Source organism: Panthera tigris, chromosome B1, assembly GCF_018350195.1.
Source record: "Panthera tigris isolate Pti1 chromosome B1, P.tigris_Pti1_mat1.1, whole genome shotgun sequence".
Lineage (NCBI taxonomy): Eukaryota > Metazoa > Chordata > Mammalia > Carnivora > Felidae > Panthera > Panthera tigris.
Window position 1 is genome coordinate 35,150,002 of NC_056663.1, and position 13,702 is coordinate 35,163,703.

A 13,702-nucleotide genomic window follows, 5' to 3' on the forward strand; every position below is an offset into this window, starting at 1 on the left:
CCAGGCCCCAGAACCCACCTCCCCCCCCGCCCCCCCCCCGCCCCAGGCCCAGCCCCTGAATCACTGTGTGGGCTTGTGTCAGGCAGTGGGGCCCCACCCACCTGGCAGAGCGGGTAGGACTGGGGGCCTGGCGGCGGCCCAGATGGGGCCATCCTGGGCAACTCTCAGACAGGCACCCTGGCTAGGAACTGCCTGCAACCTCCACAGGCCGCAGGCAGCCCTCTTCAGGAAGCACGCCCCAGTCAAGCCAAACATCAGTCGTCCAAAGCGGTATTGAACAGATCAGCAGGAAACCACAGATAATCCCCAAATTTCACCCAGAGTTCCAGCCAGCCACCACCAGCAAATACTGGAATGGAGCAGTGGAAGCTTAAACTGACAGGTTTGAGCCTCCTCTCTTGCTCCCTTCCCCACCCCCAGCCCCAGCCTCAGGACCAAGGGGGACATCCTGGGTGATCCATTTCCCCGGGTAATTAGGAATTGCACTTCCACTCTCCAATCCTCCCGAGTGCTCCAGAGGAGCTGGGTGACCGCTCCCCACCTCAGAACCACCCCCCCCCCAGCATCCCCACCCTCTCACTCCTGCCAAAGTCAAAGTGGTCCCCTCTGACCCATGCCTCTCAAGCCAGCAGGATCAGCCACTCAGCAAATATTCTCCAGGAGTAATTGGATGTGATGGAACGAGGGCTTTTCAGCTCCTGAGTGGAAGTCTCTGGATGTCATTTAGTGGCACAAAAAATAAGAGGCCCGGGCCTCCCGCCTACCACCACCAGGACATCATTAATCTCAGCAGAAAGGCATCAGTGCCTCTATCACTGCAGCCAGCCCTGCGAAGAGCCAGACAAATTACAGACCTGAGCCAGGCGCACTATGGGGCGGTTATTAGGCTGGCGTTCAATTTTTGTTTTTTCTTCGGGGCCACTGTCCCCTAGGGGGAGAGTCAGGGGTGGGGGACAGGGAAGAGGGTGGCCACCTTGGTTAGATACACCTCACCCGCCTTGGGAGACAGGGCCACTCAGTGCCAGTAGAGGCCCCAGCAGCTCAACTCACAAAACAGCTCAGAGGAGGCCAAGCCCAAGTCTCAGGACCCCACCCCCTTGTTCTCCAGCCACAGGAGTGGAGGCCTCCCTCCCAGTGGGGGCTTCCCAGCCCCCACTTGCCAGGCTGAGCAGGAAACACTTGAGGGCCCCAGGAGGACCAAATGGCAAGTCAGGTGGGAAATGTCCCTGGGCTACAGGTAGGACACACAGGGAACACTGCCCTGTGCTATTGGGAAGGCCTAAGAGTAGATCCGCTGAAGAGACGGCGAAGCTAAGGATGGGACCCCATCCTCCAGGAGCTGCAAAGCTGTGCTGCTGGCCAAGAGAAGGCCTGAGAAGGCCTAGCTTGTTACTAGTCCAGGGTTCATTGTCTTCTATTATAAACCCGTTGAGGACAGGAGCAGGGCCTCCATCCAGTATACCCCCCCCATGCCTAGCGGACACCAGGTTGCGGCTCCCAGTTGGGCTGTCAGTCTCCCCTCAGCCCAGAGTTCGCACATTCCAGCAGAGGAGTCACCCATCCCATGCCCACAAGTCCTCCGAGGGGGAGGGGCTGGCCTAGGAGAATATTTCTCAGTCCCCCACAGACTGGGGAAGCTGGGGGCAGAGAGTGACTACAGCACCTGCCCCAGGGCAATTCCCACACATTCCAGCCATTGCTGCCCCTGGGACTCAGGGGCAGAGGATGAGTAACTGAAAGCTTAGAGCCCCTCTCCCAGGTGTTGAAGACACTGTCTAGGGGAGATCAGGCACACAGTAGTGGCTCCGAAACCTCCCCCCACCTCCGCCCCACAGCTTTAGGTAAGCTGACCCAGCACTCACTCCCCTTGGCCCATTTGTGGAACATCTGTAACATCTAACATCCTTCATCGCCAACATCTTCCCTATCAGCCCCAACCAGTGGGTAAGAGATCAGCCTCTAGTTTTTCGGAACGAGAACGGTGTGCCCTACGGTTGCGCAGGGAACAATGGGCACATCACGTGCAGCAGCCCCGCCCTGAGGAGACCCGGCCTATGTTCCAACCACTGGGTGGTTCAGGAAACAGGCGTCAGACATCCTCCTCCTCTCTCCCTCCTGCCACAGAGCCCTTTGCAGTACACTCACTACCCCTGCCCTGGACCCAGGAAGAGCCCATCCTGGGTGGCCCCAGGGTCCAAGGGGAGTGGCCTGAGCACAGCCAGCATCACCACCCTCTTCCTGCATGGCAGCAGCTTCTCTGCAGCTCCAGGATCGGAGCAGTGCCATACAGGATGGGACTTTCCTCCAAATGGTGACCACGAAGCCACAGCCTCCAAGCTCCCCATCTCTCCACACACACACACACACCCCTGAGGGCCTGACTCACCCCTCTTCCTTCTAGAACTTGCAAAGGGTCAGTTCCTCTTGCCCTTTGTGGCAGGAAACGGGGGCGTGAGGAGTCACAGCCAAACCAGGGGAGGAGGCAGCAGGAGGCTAGCAGCCAGCAGCCTGTACCCACTCTCCTGAGGGACACAGGGCCTGGTTTGAGGAGCTGCCTAAGAACCACAGCATTGTCGGACATGTGACCGGGAAGGAGCTGTGAGGCTCCCAGGGCACTCCAAGCTCAATCAAGAGAAGTCCTCTGAATTAGGGAAGAGCAAATCTGCAGCAGGGGAGCGAGGTCTCCCTCGGGGTGCAGGGGATTTCTTTCCACCAACTTGCCCTGATCTCGTGATGAGAGTTTCAATTCCCTCCTGGCCACCAAGGTTTCTTCCTGCCCTACTCAGTGGGGAAGGCCCCCTTGTCCCCATGCCTGCCACACACCAGTTCACCCATGAGCCCTTTTCCTGGTTTGCACATGCATAGACATGCATGCATGTACAGACATACACACCTGCACGCACTTTCCCAGGCTCCCTGGGTGTGAAGGCCACCAGGCCAGTGCCTCCCCACCTCGCCTCCTGGTGGAAGACCCCACAGCACTCAGTTGCCCACCTGTCACCCAGCAGCCTACCCCCAGGAGAGACTCTCCCAGGGCCCAGCATCTCTCCCGAATCCGAGCATGGAGTCACCAGATCGGACCTAAGGGAGCATGAAGAGGCCCTTCCCTCCATCATTGCCCCTAAGAAGCATTCTCACTGGAACCCCATCTTGTGCCCCATCCTCCCATGTGAGCACCGGGGATAAAAATAGTCTCCCCTTATGAGGATTAAGTAAGTGTATGAATATGCATGGAGTTTCTGGCACATAGGAAGCGCTATATGGATGTGTTATTACTATTATTATTATTATTATTTGCATTATCCTTATTATTGTCTTGTTTCTTTGGATTAAAACATTTTTGTTTTCCTTGAAAACCTCTTTGAAATGCAAACATCCCCTGAGGGGTGGTGTGGGGAGGAAAGGATGATAAGTGGAGTAACAGCACATCAAGGGACTTTCTTTCTTGTTAAAAAAGGGTAGTGGGTGGGGGTACCTGGGTGGCTCAGTCGGTTAAGTCCAACTCTTGACTTTAGCCCAGGTCATGATCTCATGGTTCGTGAGTTTGAGCCCCGCGTTGGGCTCTGTGCTGACAGTGCACAGCCTGCTCGGGATTCTTTCTCTCTCTCTGTCCCTCCCTTGCTTTTGCACTCTCTCTCAAAATAAATAAATAAACTTAAAAAAAAAAAAAAAAAAGGTAGTGGGTCCAGACAGAGGACCACAGGCGGGTAGATGGGCAGCTCTGTCCAGGCTGCAACCCTCGCCCCTGTGCATTAAAGATTACTCTCCTCCACCTGTCCACTGCCTAGCTCTGCTCCAGGCAAGGTCTTCCTTGAGCACTCCCTCCACTCAGGGAAGGGTGGTCAATTTACCCCTCACACACCAAAAAGAAAAAAATACAGGATGCCCAGTTAAATATGAATTTTAGATAAACAAGGAATGAATTTTTGAGTAAATTCCATGAGTATGTGGGACATACTTACAAATTAGTTGTTGTTTCTCTCAAATTCAGGTTACAGTGGGCATCCTGTGTTGTAGCTGGCAGTCATGCACAGAGGGTGCCTGAGGCCCAGGGTTTGGGAAACAGAGCGTGGGAATATGCTTGTGACCACTTTCCGCAGCTTCTCCCCAGTGCCCCGGGCTGCGCCCTCCTTGCCCTGCTTCTAGGCCTGTCCACACTTGCCCCAGAAGAGGCCCCTCCCCCACACACACACAACCCTGTGCTCTCTCTCCTTGAGGAGCACCTGGGCACCAGCCGGGGACTTCTTAACCATACTGCAGGATCCAGGTGCTCAGGAGGAGGGAGAGCCCTAGCCATGTGCCCTGCCCCCCAACCTCAGCCACAGCCAGGGACCTGGGGAGGAGGTTGAAAGACTGACGCAGACACTGGGGCCGGCCTCAGCCCCAGCAGCTGGGGTGACCACGTGTGAAGACAAGAAGCCTTTAAGGCCTCAGTCTTGGGGTGAGGAGAGCCCGCAGAAAAAGAGAGGTGGGTGGAGACAGTGGGTAGCCCACCCAATGGGGCATCTTTCCACATGTGAGAAGGCAGAGTCATGCCAAATAAAGGGCCCTGGGGAAGGAAACCAGTCCAGATTCACTCCTCATTGTTCCCTGGGGAGTAGTCTCTTCCCAGACACTCTGCTAACATCCAGCTAGGAGCCAGAAGCACCTGGGCACTCTGCCCCCCACGGCCCAACGGCCAAGGTCCTTACTTGCTGAGGCCTCCACGTCCTCAGAGCGGCCTCCCTGTCAGGCCCTGCCGCTCCCAGGCCATGGTTCTCTCTCACGGCCTTCCTCTGGTCTGTCCTTCCAGGCAATTGGAAGATGGACAAATTCCTGAACCGCTTCCACCTGAGTGAACCCGAAGCGAGCACCCAATTCATGACTGAAAATTACCAGGATTCCCCAAATTACCAGCCTCCCGCAGGAGGAAGCAGTGAGCCCACGGACAAACCCAAACAGAGTTAACTGCCGGCCAGACATCAGGCTTTGTGTTGCAGGTGTGTGTGTCCACAGTGCCCATCAGTGATGGTCTGGGCATGGAACCCCTTCTCTCCCAAATTAAAAAAAAAAAAAAATCATCCAGGGCTTACTGGCTGGATGTGTTGCTTCCTAACCTGTTCTCTTTCAAAAACTAAGAAGAAGAAATCAATCGATGTCCAGCACTAGGAACCTGGGGCTTTGCTGTAAATGCAAGTGTGTGGGGTGCGGGTGGTGCTGGGATATAATGGATAGGAAGTGGGGGTCCCTAGGCCTCACCTGTCACTGAGGCACTGTGTGACCTGGAGCAAATCACCTATCTTCTCTAATCTGCTTCCTCTGTTGTGAAATCGAGGTAGGAAGGAGAGTTGGGGCAGTTGGTTTGTCACCATGGTCCATTCCAACTCTAACAATTCAGCATCATTCATTGAACAGGTATTGGCACCAGGTATGTGCCTGACCTCTTCCACTAGATGCTGGGGATACATATGGGAACAGGGTAGGCAAAACCTAAGGCTTGCTTCATGGAGCTTACAGTCCAGGATGGGAGGGAAAGGTTCATCAGGTGACCACAACCAAATTACAACAAATGTGCCAAGTGCTATGAGGGCATGAAGGGACCTGCTTTGTGGTGGAGGGGGCATGGTCAAGGCTCAGGTGAGGCCTGTCAGAGGAAGTGGTGTTTAACTTCAGAGCTGAAAAGTGTGGTAGGGGTTAACTGTGAATGGGGATGGGTGCCGGAGACCGTGCCAAAGAGAGGGAACACTACCTCCGAGCTCCCGTGGCTGGCAGGGGCATGCGTGGCATCTTCCAGGCCCGTAGTGTGGCCACCTGGACAGATGGGCAAAGACCATGCCACGCCTCGCAGCCATGCTAAAGTTTTAAAGTGTACTCTGAGAGCAATGGGAAACCACTGAACAATAAAATAAGTAGATTGGAGGGGAAGAACGAGTATAATCTGATTTGTGCTTTCAGAAAACTCTGAAGAAACTCCCTGGTGTCTGCAAGGAAAGGATTTTCGTCCCCTAACTCCCCTGGATGTCCTCTGAAGGTCCCGTGGCTTTCCCACCCAGGGTCCCCTTGGAGGTACCTCTTTTGCTACGGTCTCGTTCCCAGGCTAAACTCAAGTTCCTCGACTCCCCCACCCCCAGCTCCAGTCCCCTCAGCACCCCCACCCCCTCACTGCGCCTCCACACTCAGTTTCCCTCCAAGAGTTAATAGCCCCCGCTCTCCTTGGCCAGAATACAGCAATGTCGGTGATTCATGTGTGCAAGGTGCCTTGAGATCCCCAGATGAAAGAGGCAGGCTGCAGCTGGACACAGGGCTGTTGCCTCCTTAGAGCCATGCCCCACATTAGCTGGAAGGCAGAGGGGCCCCGGCCAGCCACTCAGCCCAGCTGAGCATATCTTAACTAGTTGGAGGATTTTAGTGGTGGGGCTCTGAAGGACGAGATGAGGTGGGAGACTGAGGTTGTGAAGGGAACCGGACCATGCTTCCTCCCACCATTGATGGATTTGGCTCCCATCTAGGTGATGGACACTAAAGTCGTGTTCTGTCGAAGGGCCTTCTGATGCCAGCCCAGGCAGTAGGAACTCCCCGTTCTCTTCACCTTGGCAGGCAAGCTTGTCGGCAGCGCTAAAAGGAGAAGCAAAGGGAAGTGTCCATGTGCAGTGTCACGGCAGGCAGCCTCGGAAGGGACGCTCTGGGTGTGTGCGTGAACCTCACACTCCTGAGCCCTTCTCCCTGCAGCCCCCACCCCACCAGGCCTGGAGTGTAATTGGCAGCTCCCGTTGGTGCCCAAGGCCAGGATAAATAGCAGGTCAGCTTGCTAGAGCAGCCCCAAATCGAGACACATCCTCCCCTCTTCTGCTTTTAATTCCTTGTGGCTAGCATGTTTATTTTGGGTGAGGAAAAAAAATCGGATGTTTATCCTTCGAGGAAATTATCGGCTTGCTTTCCTTCCTCCCCCCCCCCCTTCTTTTCTCCTGGTTTTTTGGGCTTTGAGTTCAACTGCAGGAGAGACCCCCACCCTCCTGGCCCCAAAACGTGAAAAAAGAACAAAGCTGGCCCAGGCTCTAGGCTGAAGCCAGCCCTGCCAGATGGCCCCTGAAAGCCACGGAGAAGGAGGTCCAGTGTCAGGAAAGGGAAACCTAGAGGCCAGGGACACCTTGGAAAAGTCACCCTTGACTCAGTTCTCTGCCTGCACAAGACTTTGGGCCTCTTCCCCCTTTTCTTTTCACTGCCTCCTCCAGGAAGAAACAAAATGAGCATGTAGATTGCTTCGAGATCTCTAATGAAGCAGTTAAGAAAGATGTAAGGGAGCATTGTTAGTGAGCCCTTTGCAGGGGTAGGAGAACTGACATTATTATTATCATCATTATTATCAGATAGTGTTTGTTGAGCACTTTCTGCATGCCAGGCACTGTGCCCTAACAAGTGGCATCGCATTTAACGCATTCCTGCCCTGCTTCCCTGCCTTCACGCAGATTCTCTCCTTCCATTGTCACAACCTAATAACATAGCTGTTGCTCTTCTCATTTTATAGATGAGGAAACTGACATTCTGGTTAAGTTGAGGAACGCACTCCCTGTTCCGTAACTAGTAGCACTGGCATCTGGTGTTAACTTAAGCCTTCTCACGCTAGGTACTCAGAGATAAGCAGTGCTCTCATTTTACTCTCTGAGCTACATAAAATAAAGGCCAGACCTTCTATTTTTTCAGAAGTGAGGTGGGGCAGAAGGAAGGCTGGGAGTTTCAGAAGAATTTAAGGGGAGTCTCACCCAGCATCTTCCCTACCCCCAGCTTCAGCTATTCTAGACCAAGTGTGATTTGTGAGGAGGGCCAGCTCCTAGACGTTCACGGCAACAGCCTGGTCTGCCACCCACCCCCCACCACCACCTGCCCAAGGCAGCTACCCCAACGGTTTACCGCCCTCAATGCATTGAATCACCCGTCTCCCCAAGAAACTCACCTGTGTGAAAACTGCTCTCAGGGAAGGGAGAGACGTGGAAAAGGAGGGAAGGCCATATGGGAAGACTTCCCGGTGACAACGATGATGATAATGATGATGGCAGTGGTGGTGGTGATGGTGGGTCCAGGTTACCCCTGAGAAACCACGGGAGAGAAGGAAAGCCTGGTAGATGCTTTAAGTGGTGTAGTTTAAAACCTTTTCTTACTTAGCAGACTTAAATTCACATAGAATCTCTACCATTGATAGCTCTGTGACCTCAGGGAATTTACTCAACTATTCTGGACCTGTTTCAACTGCAAAAAAAAAAAAACAAAAAACCAGTATAATGAAAAAACCATGGAAATAAGTGCCTTTCCTAAAGATCTGTTGCAACAGTTAAATGAGATAGCAGGCAAGGCACCCAGGCGCAGTGCTTGGCATGCAGGCTGTTGAGTAAATGCGTGTTTTCCTCTCCTTCCCTGCCTCCACTCCCCTGCTCTGCTCCCCACCTGGGCCAGAGCAAGTAGTGTGGCTTCGGGTAGTGAGAAAGAGCCACCCTCCCCAGATGAGAGTCCTTCCCAAGAGCCCCATCTGAGTCTCAGTGGCCCCAGGGAAAGGGCTGACTGCCAAGGGATCCTCAAGCCCCAGCCCAGCATCCCCCTCCCAAGCTCAGCGAAACATTGGGAGGCTCGGATCAGGGAAGACAGCCCAGTTCCTTAGCAACTAACAAGCATTTCTCTGTAAAGACAAAGACCCTTCACTCAGAATGCTCCTTCCTACCGCGCCCCCCCCCCCCGCCTCTCCAGGTGTCTGATGCACTTTGCAGGAATGGGGCTAGGGGCTGCCCACCCCCTGCCCAAGTTTAAGGCCTTTTGCCCCACCCTCCTGGCCATCCTGATATTACCTGTAATTATCCCACAGCACCTTTCATCCTGGTGCTAATTAACCTTCCCATTTACCCCCAGGAGCTGCTTGGAGACACGTGAGGCATGCATACACACACACACACACACACACACACACCCTCCTGCATGTACATATATACACAAATGCCCATATTCCCCCTTCAGAGACCCTTGCTCCATTTTCGAGATGAGGAAACTAAGGTTCTAGAGAGGAGCCAATTCCTTGAGGGTTCCCATTTGCCTTCTGAGTACTCAGAAGGCAAAACAGGAGCTGAATAGTCTGGCTCAGGGAGAGGGGGACACAGGGTCCCCCTTAGCATCCTGGTGGGAGAGGGACCAGGAAAGAGAAAAGCCTTTGGAAAAGACTTGAAGAAAACTGAGCCAGGACAGAGGTCTCGGCTCAGTGCCACCTTGGGGCCACCAGACACAAGTTGTCCTGCTTAACACAAAGAGGACATTTCAAAGGGAAGAAAGGAAATATTTTGATTAAAAAAAGAAAGGAAGAGAAAGAGGCAGAAAAAGAAGGAAATAGAAAAGAAAGGCATGGCCATCTGGTCGGATGTAGGGACCTGATTTTAGTACCATTCACTGCTGTGTGAGCCTGGACAAGTCAGCTGGCCTCTCTGGGCCTCACTTTCCTCATCTATAAAATAGCTTGGGATGGGTGTTTCCTGAGGTCCCCTCTAGCTGAAAATTCTGCAACTCTATGTGCCTATTTTGGGGAATGGTAGAAAAAGCCACTACTACTGTCCCTTTGGCCGGATAGGAGTGGGGATAGGTGAGAGGAAGCCACCAGAACCAGGTAGAACCTTGGGATTGAGAATAAAAAGGAGCCAAATGCATTTGGCTGCAGAAGTCCCTACCAGGAGGGCCAAACTAAAAGGTTTTAGTCTGGGGAGCTAAAGACCTTGGGATTTCAGGAGAACCTGCTCCCAGAAGCAACAACCAGCAACAGACCTCATCTTCCCCAGATCCAGGCAGGAGGAAGCCCATTCAGAGAGCCTGGTGGAGGGAAGGTGGAGAAGCACACGGCCCTGTGTCTGCACCCAGTGGCCACAGAGCCTCCTGACATGTTCCAAATGAGGGCAGGACACAGAAGCACTTCCTTGATTCCTCACAAGCTGGAGTCTGCCCCACTGGCATAAGTCACCTGGGCAGGGAGCAGAGGGTTCAGAGGAAAGAGGCTGAACTTATCAGAAAGGCAGCACAGCAAGGCGTTGAGTTCCCACTTTCGTTTCCATTCTCTGAAGAAAATGGACAGTGGGCTTGACCCTTCAGGGCCTGGACGGAAGGGCAAACATGAGCAGCACCTTAAAGGAGCCCAGACGCCGTCTACCCACACACCTACACATTCATACACCCTCACCCACACCACTCACTTCACTCCCTCACATGCCCTCACGTTCGCTCATGTGCTTGCACACTCATTCACACACACACACACACACACACACACACACAGAAACAGCTGGATGTGCACTTTCGAGTCACCATAAAGCAGCAGATCCTTTACAGAAGGCAATGGACGTCAGCCATTCTCCAGCATCGATGGGGGCTCTGTTGTGCGCAAAAAAAAATGGAAGAAACTGAAAAAGAAACCTAATGGGGCCCTGCTCACTGGAAGGTCTCCCTCAGGAGTCCTGTGATTGGGAGACCTAAGGACCTCAGCTCCGGGGGTAGGAAGGCGGGCTAACAAGTAAGAAAGGGAGAGGCGCTGGAGCCAGGAAGAAATAGGGCAGCCTGTGGAAGGGAGAGGGGGCTTGAGGAGAGAGGCCTCACAGGGCTGTGAGGGTCCTGAAGTAAAGCGTAAAGGCACCGGGGGAGACAGAAAACTGGCTGGCCCCTAGCCAGTGTCCCCCAGGTACACACTCACGTCTGCAGTTCACTACCCTGCCCTCAAACCCTGGTCCACTGATGGACCTTGTGTGCATTTGCCCACAAGGACGCAGGTCACCATTGTCCAAAGCTCTCCTGTCTTCCTCCCCCTCCACCCCAAGAACCAGGCCAGCCCACCCATACATATACAAACGTGCGTGCGCACGCTTACACACACCTCTACTATCCGCATCCTGCACACACATACTGTAAATATACCAGCCCACGCAAAATCACATGGTGTATGCACCCGCTAGACACTCCAGGGTTTCAACTCTGCCAAGCTCTTTCTAGACATCATACAAGCTGTGTGTACATGTTGTTCAGCCCGGGCAGTTGTGAACATAGGATTCGCATGTACATGCAGTCTCCATATGTGCACACCCACATTGTTCACAACCTATATACACACCAGCCCACCAGTGACACAGACATAGCACCCTTTGGAGTAGACTTAGGACCAGACAAATGGATTTGGGGCAGTGGCTGTGGACGTTGTGCGTGTGTGTGTGTGTGTGTGTGCACGCACGCGTGTGTGCACACACGTTTGTGAGGGGTGGGGGGATTGGAGAAGGGTAAGGGGGAGGTTCTGGCAGAGGAGGGAAACCAGGCCTTCCCCTGAAGTCCACAAGGAAGGCACCCAGACACACACCCATCCTCCCAGTGGCCCTACCTCGCCTGCTGCCAGGCCAAGGAAAGGAGAAGCTAAAAGTGGCCAGTCTGAATTACTAAATTGGTCCTCAGCAGAGAAGGGGAAACGCGTCAGTTCCCTGGGGAAGTGGCCGAGCCCAGGGTGGCCACAGGTCCCTGGGCTTCTACTCCAATGGAAAAAAAAAAAAAAAAAGTTGCTCAAATAGATCTGACGCTTTGTTTTCGAACCCAAAATACCCTGTGGTGGCTGCCGGAAGTGTGACCGCGCGGGAGGGAAGTGGGGCAAGAAGGGAGGGTTAGTTCGAGTTTCCATTGCGGCGACTTTTTCTTTCGTTTGGGGTCTAGAAGAAGCTCTCCCACCAATCTGAGAGACGGTTTGTACAAGAGGGGAGTGCAGCTCTGAGATTCGGGGCTGGGGTACCCACAGCCACAGTCACCCTTGGCCCACTGCCATTTCTTCCCCAGAAGCTGCTGAAAACTGCGTCCTCTGGAACTGTCAGAATTTTATCTCTGGCCACCTGGTGGCAGGCAGGAAAGCTGACCCAGGGAAGAGGGACTGATGCTGGGGGCAAGGGACCAAGTGACTTTGCCTTCAGAGACCTGACCTTCTTTAGCGGACTTTGATGTAATTTTTAAAGCAAAGATTATACTTATTCAGAATTTTTCAGAGGGCACACAATAAAGTAGCCAGACTACAGCACAGACCCACATGTTCTAATTTCTGACTTTATTATCAGTGGCACTGAAGCTAGCTCCAAAATGCAAGGATGGGGAGAATTACTACATAAAACAGGATCTCAACATGTACTCCTCCTCACGCTCTCCCTTTCTCCTTATTTTTTCTCATATCACCTACCACCACCTCCTATATTTTTGCTATCGCCCATCCCCACCCTAAACACTCACTAGGCCTCGAGTCTCCCCACAGCAAGGACTTCCCAATTCCTGACACATAGTAGGTGCACAACAGATCCCTGTCACATGTGGACAGCAATCGGACAGAGGGGCAGAGTCATCAGTTTGTTGCCTCACAGGGACTTGTTAATTCAGAAGCACAGAGGCCTGCTACACCTGTAGCAGGATAAGTGGCAGTAGAGGGGGCTGGGAGGGGGGGGCACATTAGGTAAACAACGCACAAGCAGTAGTGGGTGCCTGCCTTTCTGGAACGTTTGGAAGGTGGGAGGGGACGCTCATCGCAGGATGACACAAATAAATGTAAGAAGATATACAGGATTGTGGCAACCTAGAAGTGGAGTTTGGTTATCACCGGGAGGGGGTGTCACAGGGGAGGCTTTCCTGAGTAAGCGGGCGCTGAACTGTCTGTCCCTCGAGGACATCACAGTCTAGGAGAAAACGCAACGCGGTGTGAGAGGTAGGGTAGCGTAGCGACGGGATTGCTTCTGGGCAACTCCGAGGCCACGGGCTCCTGGCCCCTGGATACGGAGGATTCCAACCGGTGGCAAGGAGGCCCAGCGGCGCCGCTCTCCGCCAGGGGTGCCTGTGAACCCGGGCCGCAGTTCAGAGGCAGCCGCGCGCGCCCTCGGTCCCTGGGTGCTATTTACCAGCCTTTAATGACGGCAGGGTAATCACCTTAATGAAAAACTCCCTCCGGGCTCGGTGCAGCCAGACTGTGATGAGGAAACCGGGAGGCATTTCGGAGCCGCTGGTGACTCACGCTGAGTGTGCCCTAAGCCGGCCTGCCATTGGGCGCCAGGGACTCCTGGGTCCCCTTCCCGGCTCCACCCACCACTCCAGGGCCGACCCTGGGCTCATCCTGGGCCTGGGCCGGCTCTCGTGGGCCAAGCCACCACCACATCTGATTCGCCTGGCCAGGCCCATGGCGGAAACTCCTTTCCCTGCCCCTCCCGGGTCTCCAGCACCCCCTCCTCGTTCATGATCCGGGCTCCCCAGCTGCCTGGGTTTGGGAGGGGGCCACCCTGCGATGTGTTCAAGGCACCCCTGAAGATTCTGGGCTCTGCTGGGCTTTGTATCCACTCTCCTAACCAGTTTCAACACCAATGCCTCAGTTTCCCCGGGCTGAGTAGCCTCAGCTCAAGATGCTCCACACCACCCCCCACCCTGCCCCCGGGTGGCTGGAGTATTAATTACAGTTTGTTCCTGACTTTGAAGATGAAAAATGCCAAGGATCATTACCACTCAATTAACGGGGCTATTACCACTTGAGTTTATGTATGATTAATCCTACCCCGCCCCCAACCTGGGACCCATGTTGCCTTGGACTCCCTAGGCTCCTTCTTTCTCCTGGATTTCACACCTGGAGTTATCCCCCTTTCCTATCTCTGCTCATAGAATCAGGAACGGGACCTGAAAGAGTGTCTGGCACATTCATTCTCCCACAAAT

At 53.9% G+C, this 13,702-nt stretch overlaps 1 protein-coding gene across 4 annotated transcripts in view; it reads left to right on the plus strand.

Annotated features, from left to right (window-relative positions):
• PEBP4 (phosphatidylethanolamine binding protein 4) overlaps window positions 1–6,171 on the plus strand; it is a 215,482-nt gene extending 209,311 nt beyond the window's left edge. For 3 of the 4 annotated variants that reach the window (XM_042983250.1, XM_042983251.1, XM_042983253.1), the window contains one exon: window positions 4,793–5,886. In XM_042983250.1, the coding sequence (XP_042839184.1) occupies window positions 4,793–4,947 (155 nt within the window). In that variant the 3' untranslated portion in view covers window positions 4,948–5,886. Of the gene's footprint in view, window positions 1–4,792; window positions 5,887–5,934 lie in introns of those variants that run through there. The other variant, XM_042983252.1, reaches the window with a different exon arrangement.
• The last annotated feature ends 7,531 nt before the right edge of the window (window positions 6,172–13,702 follow it).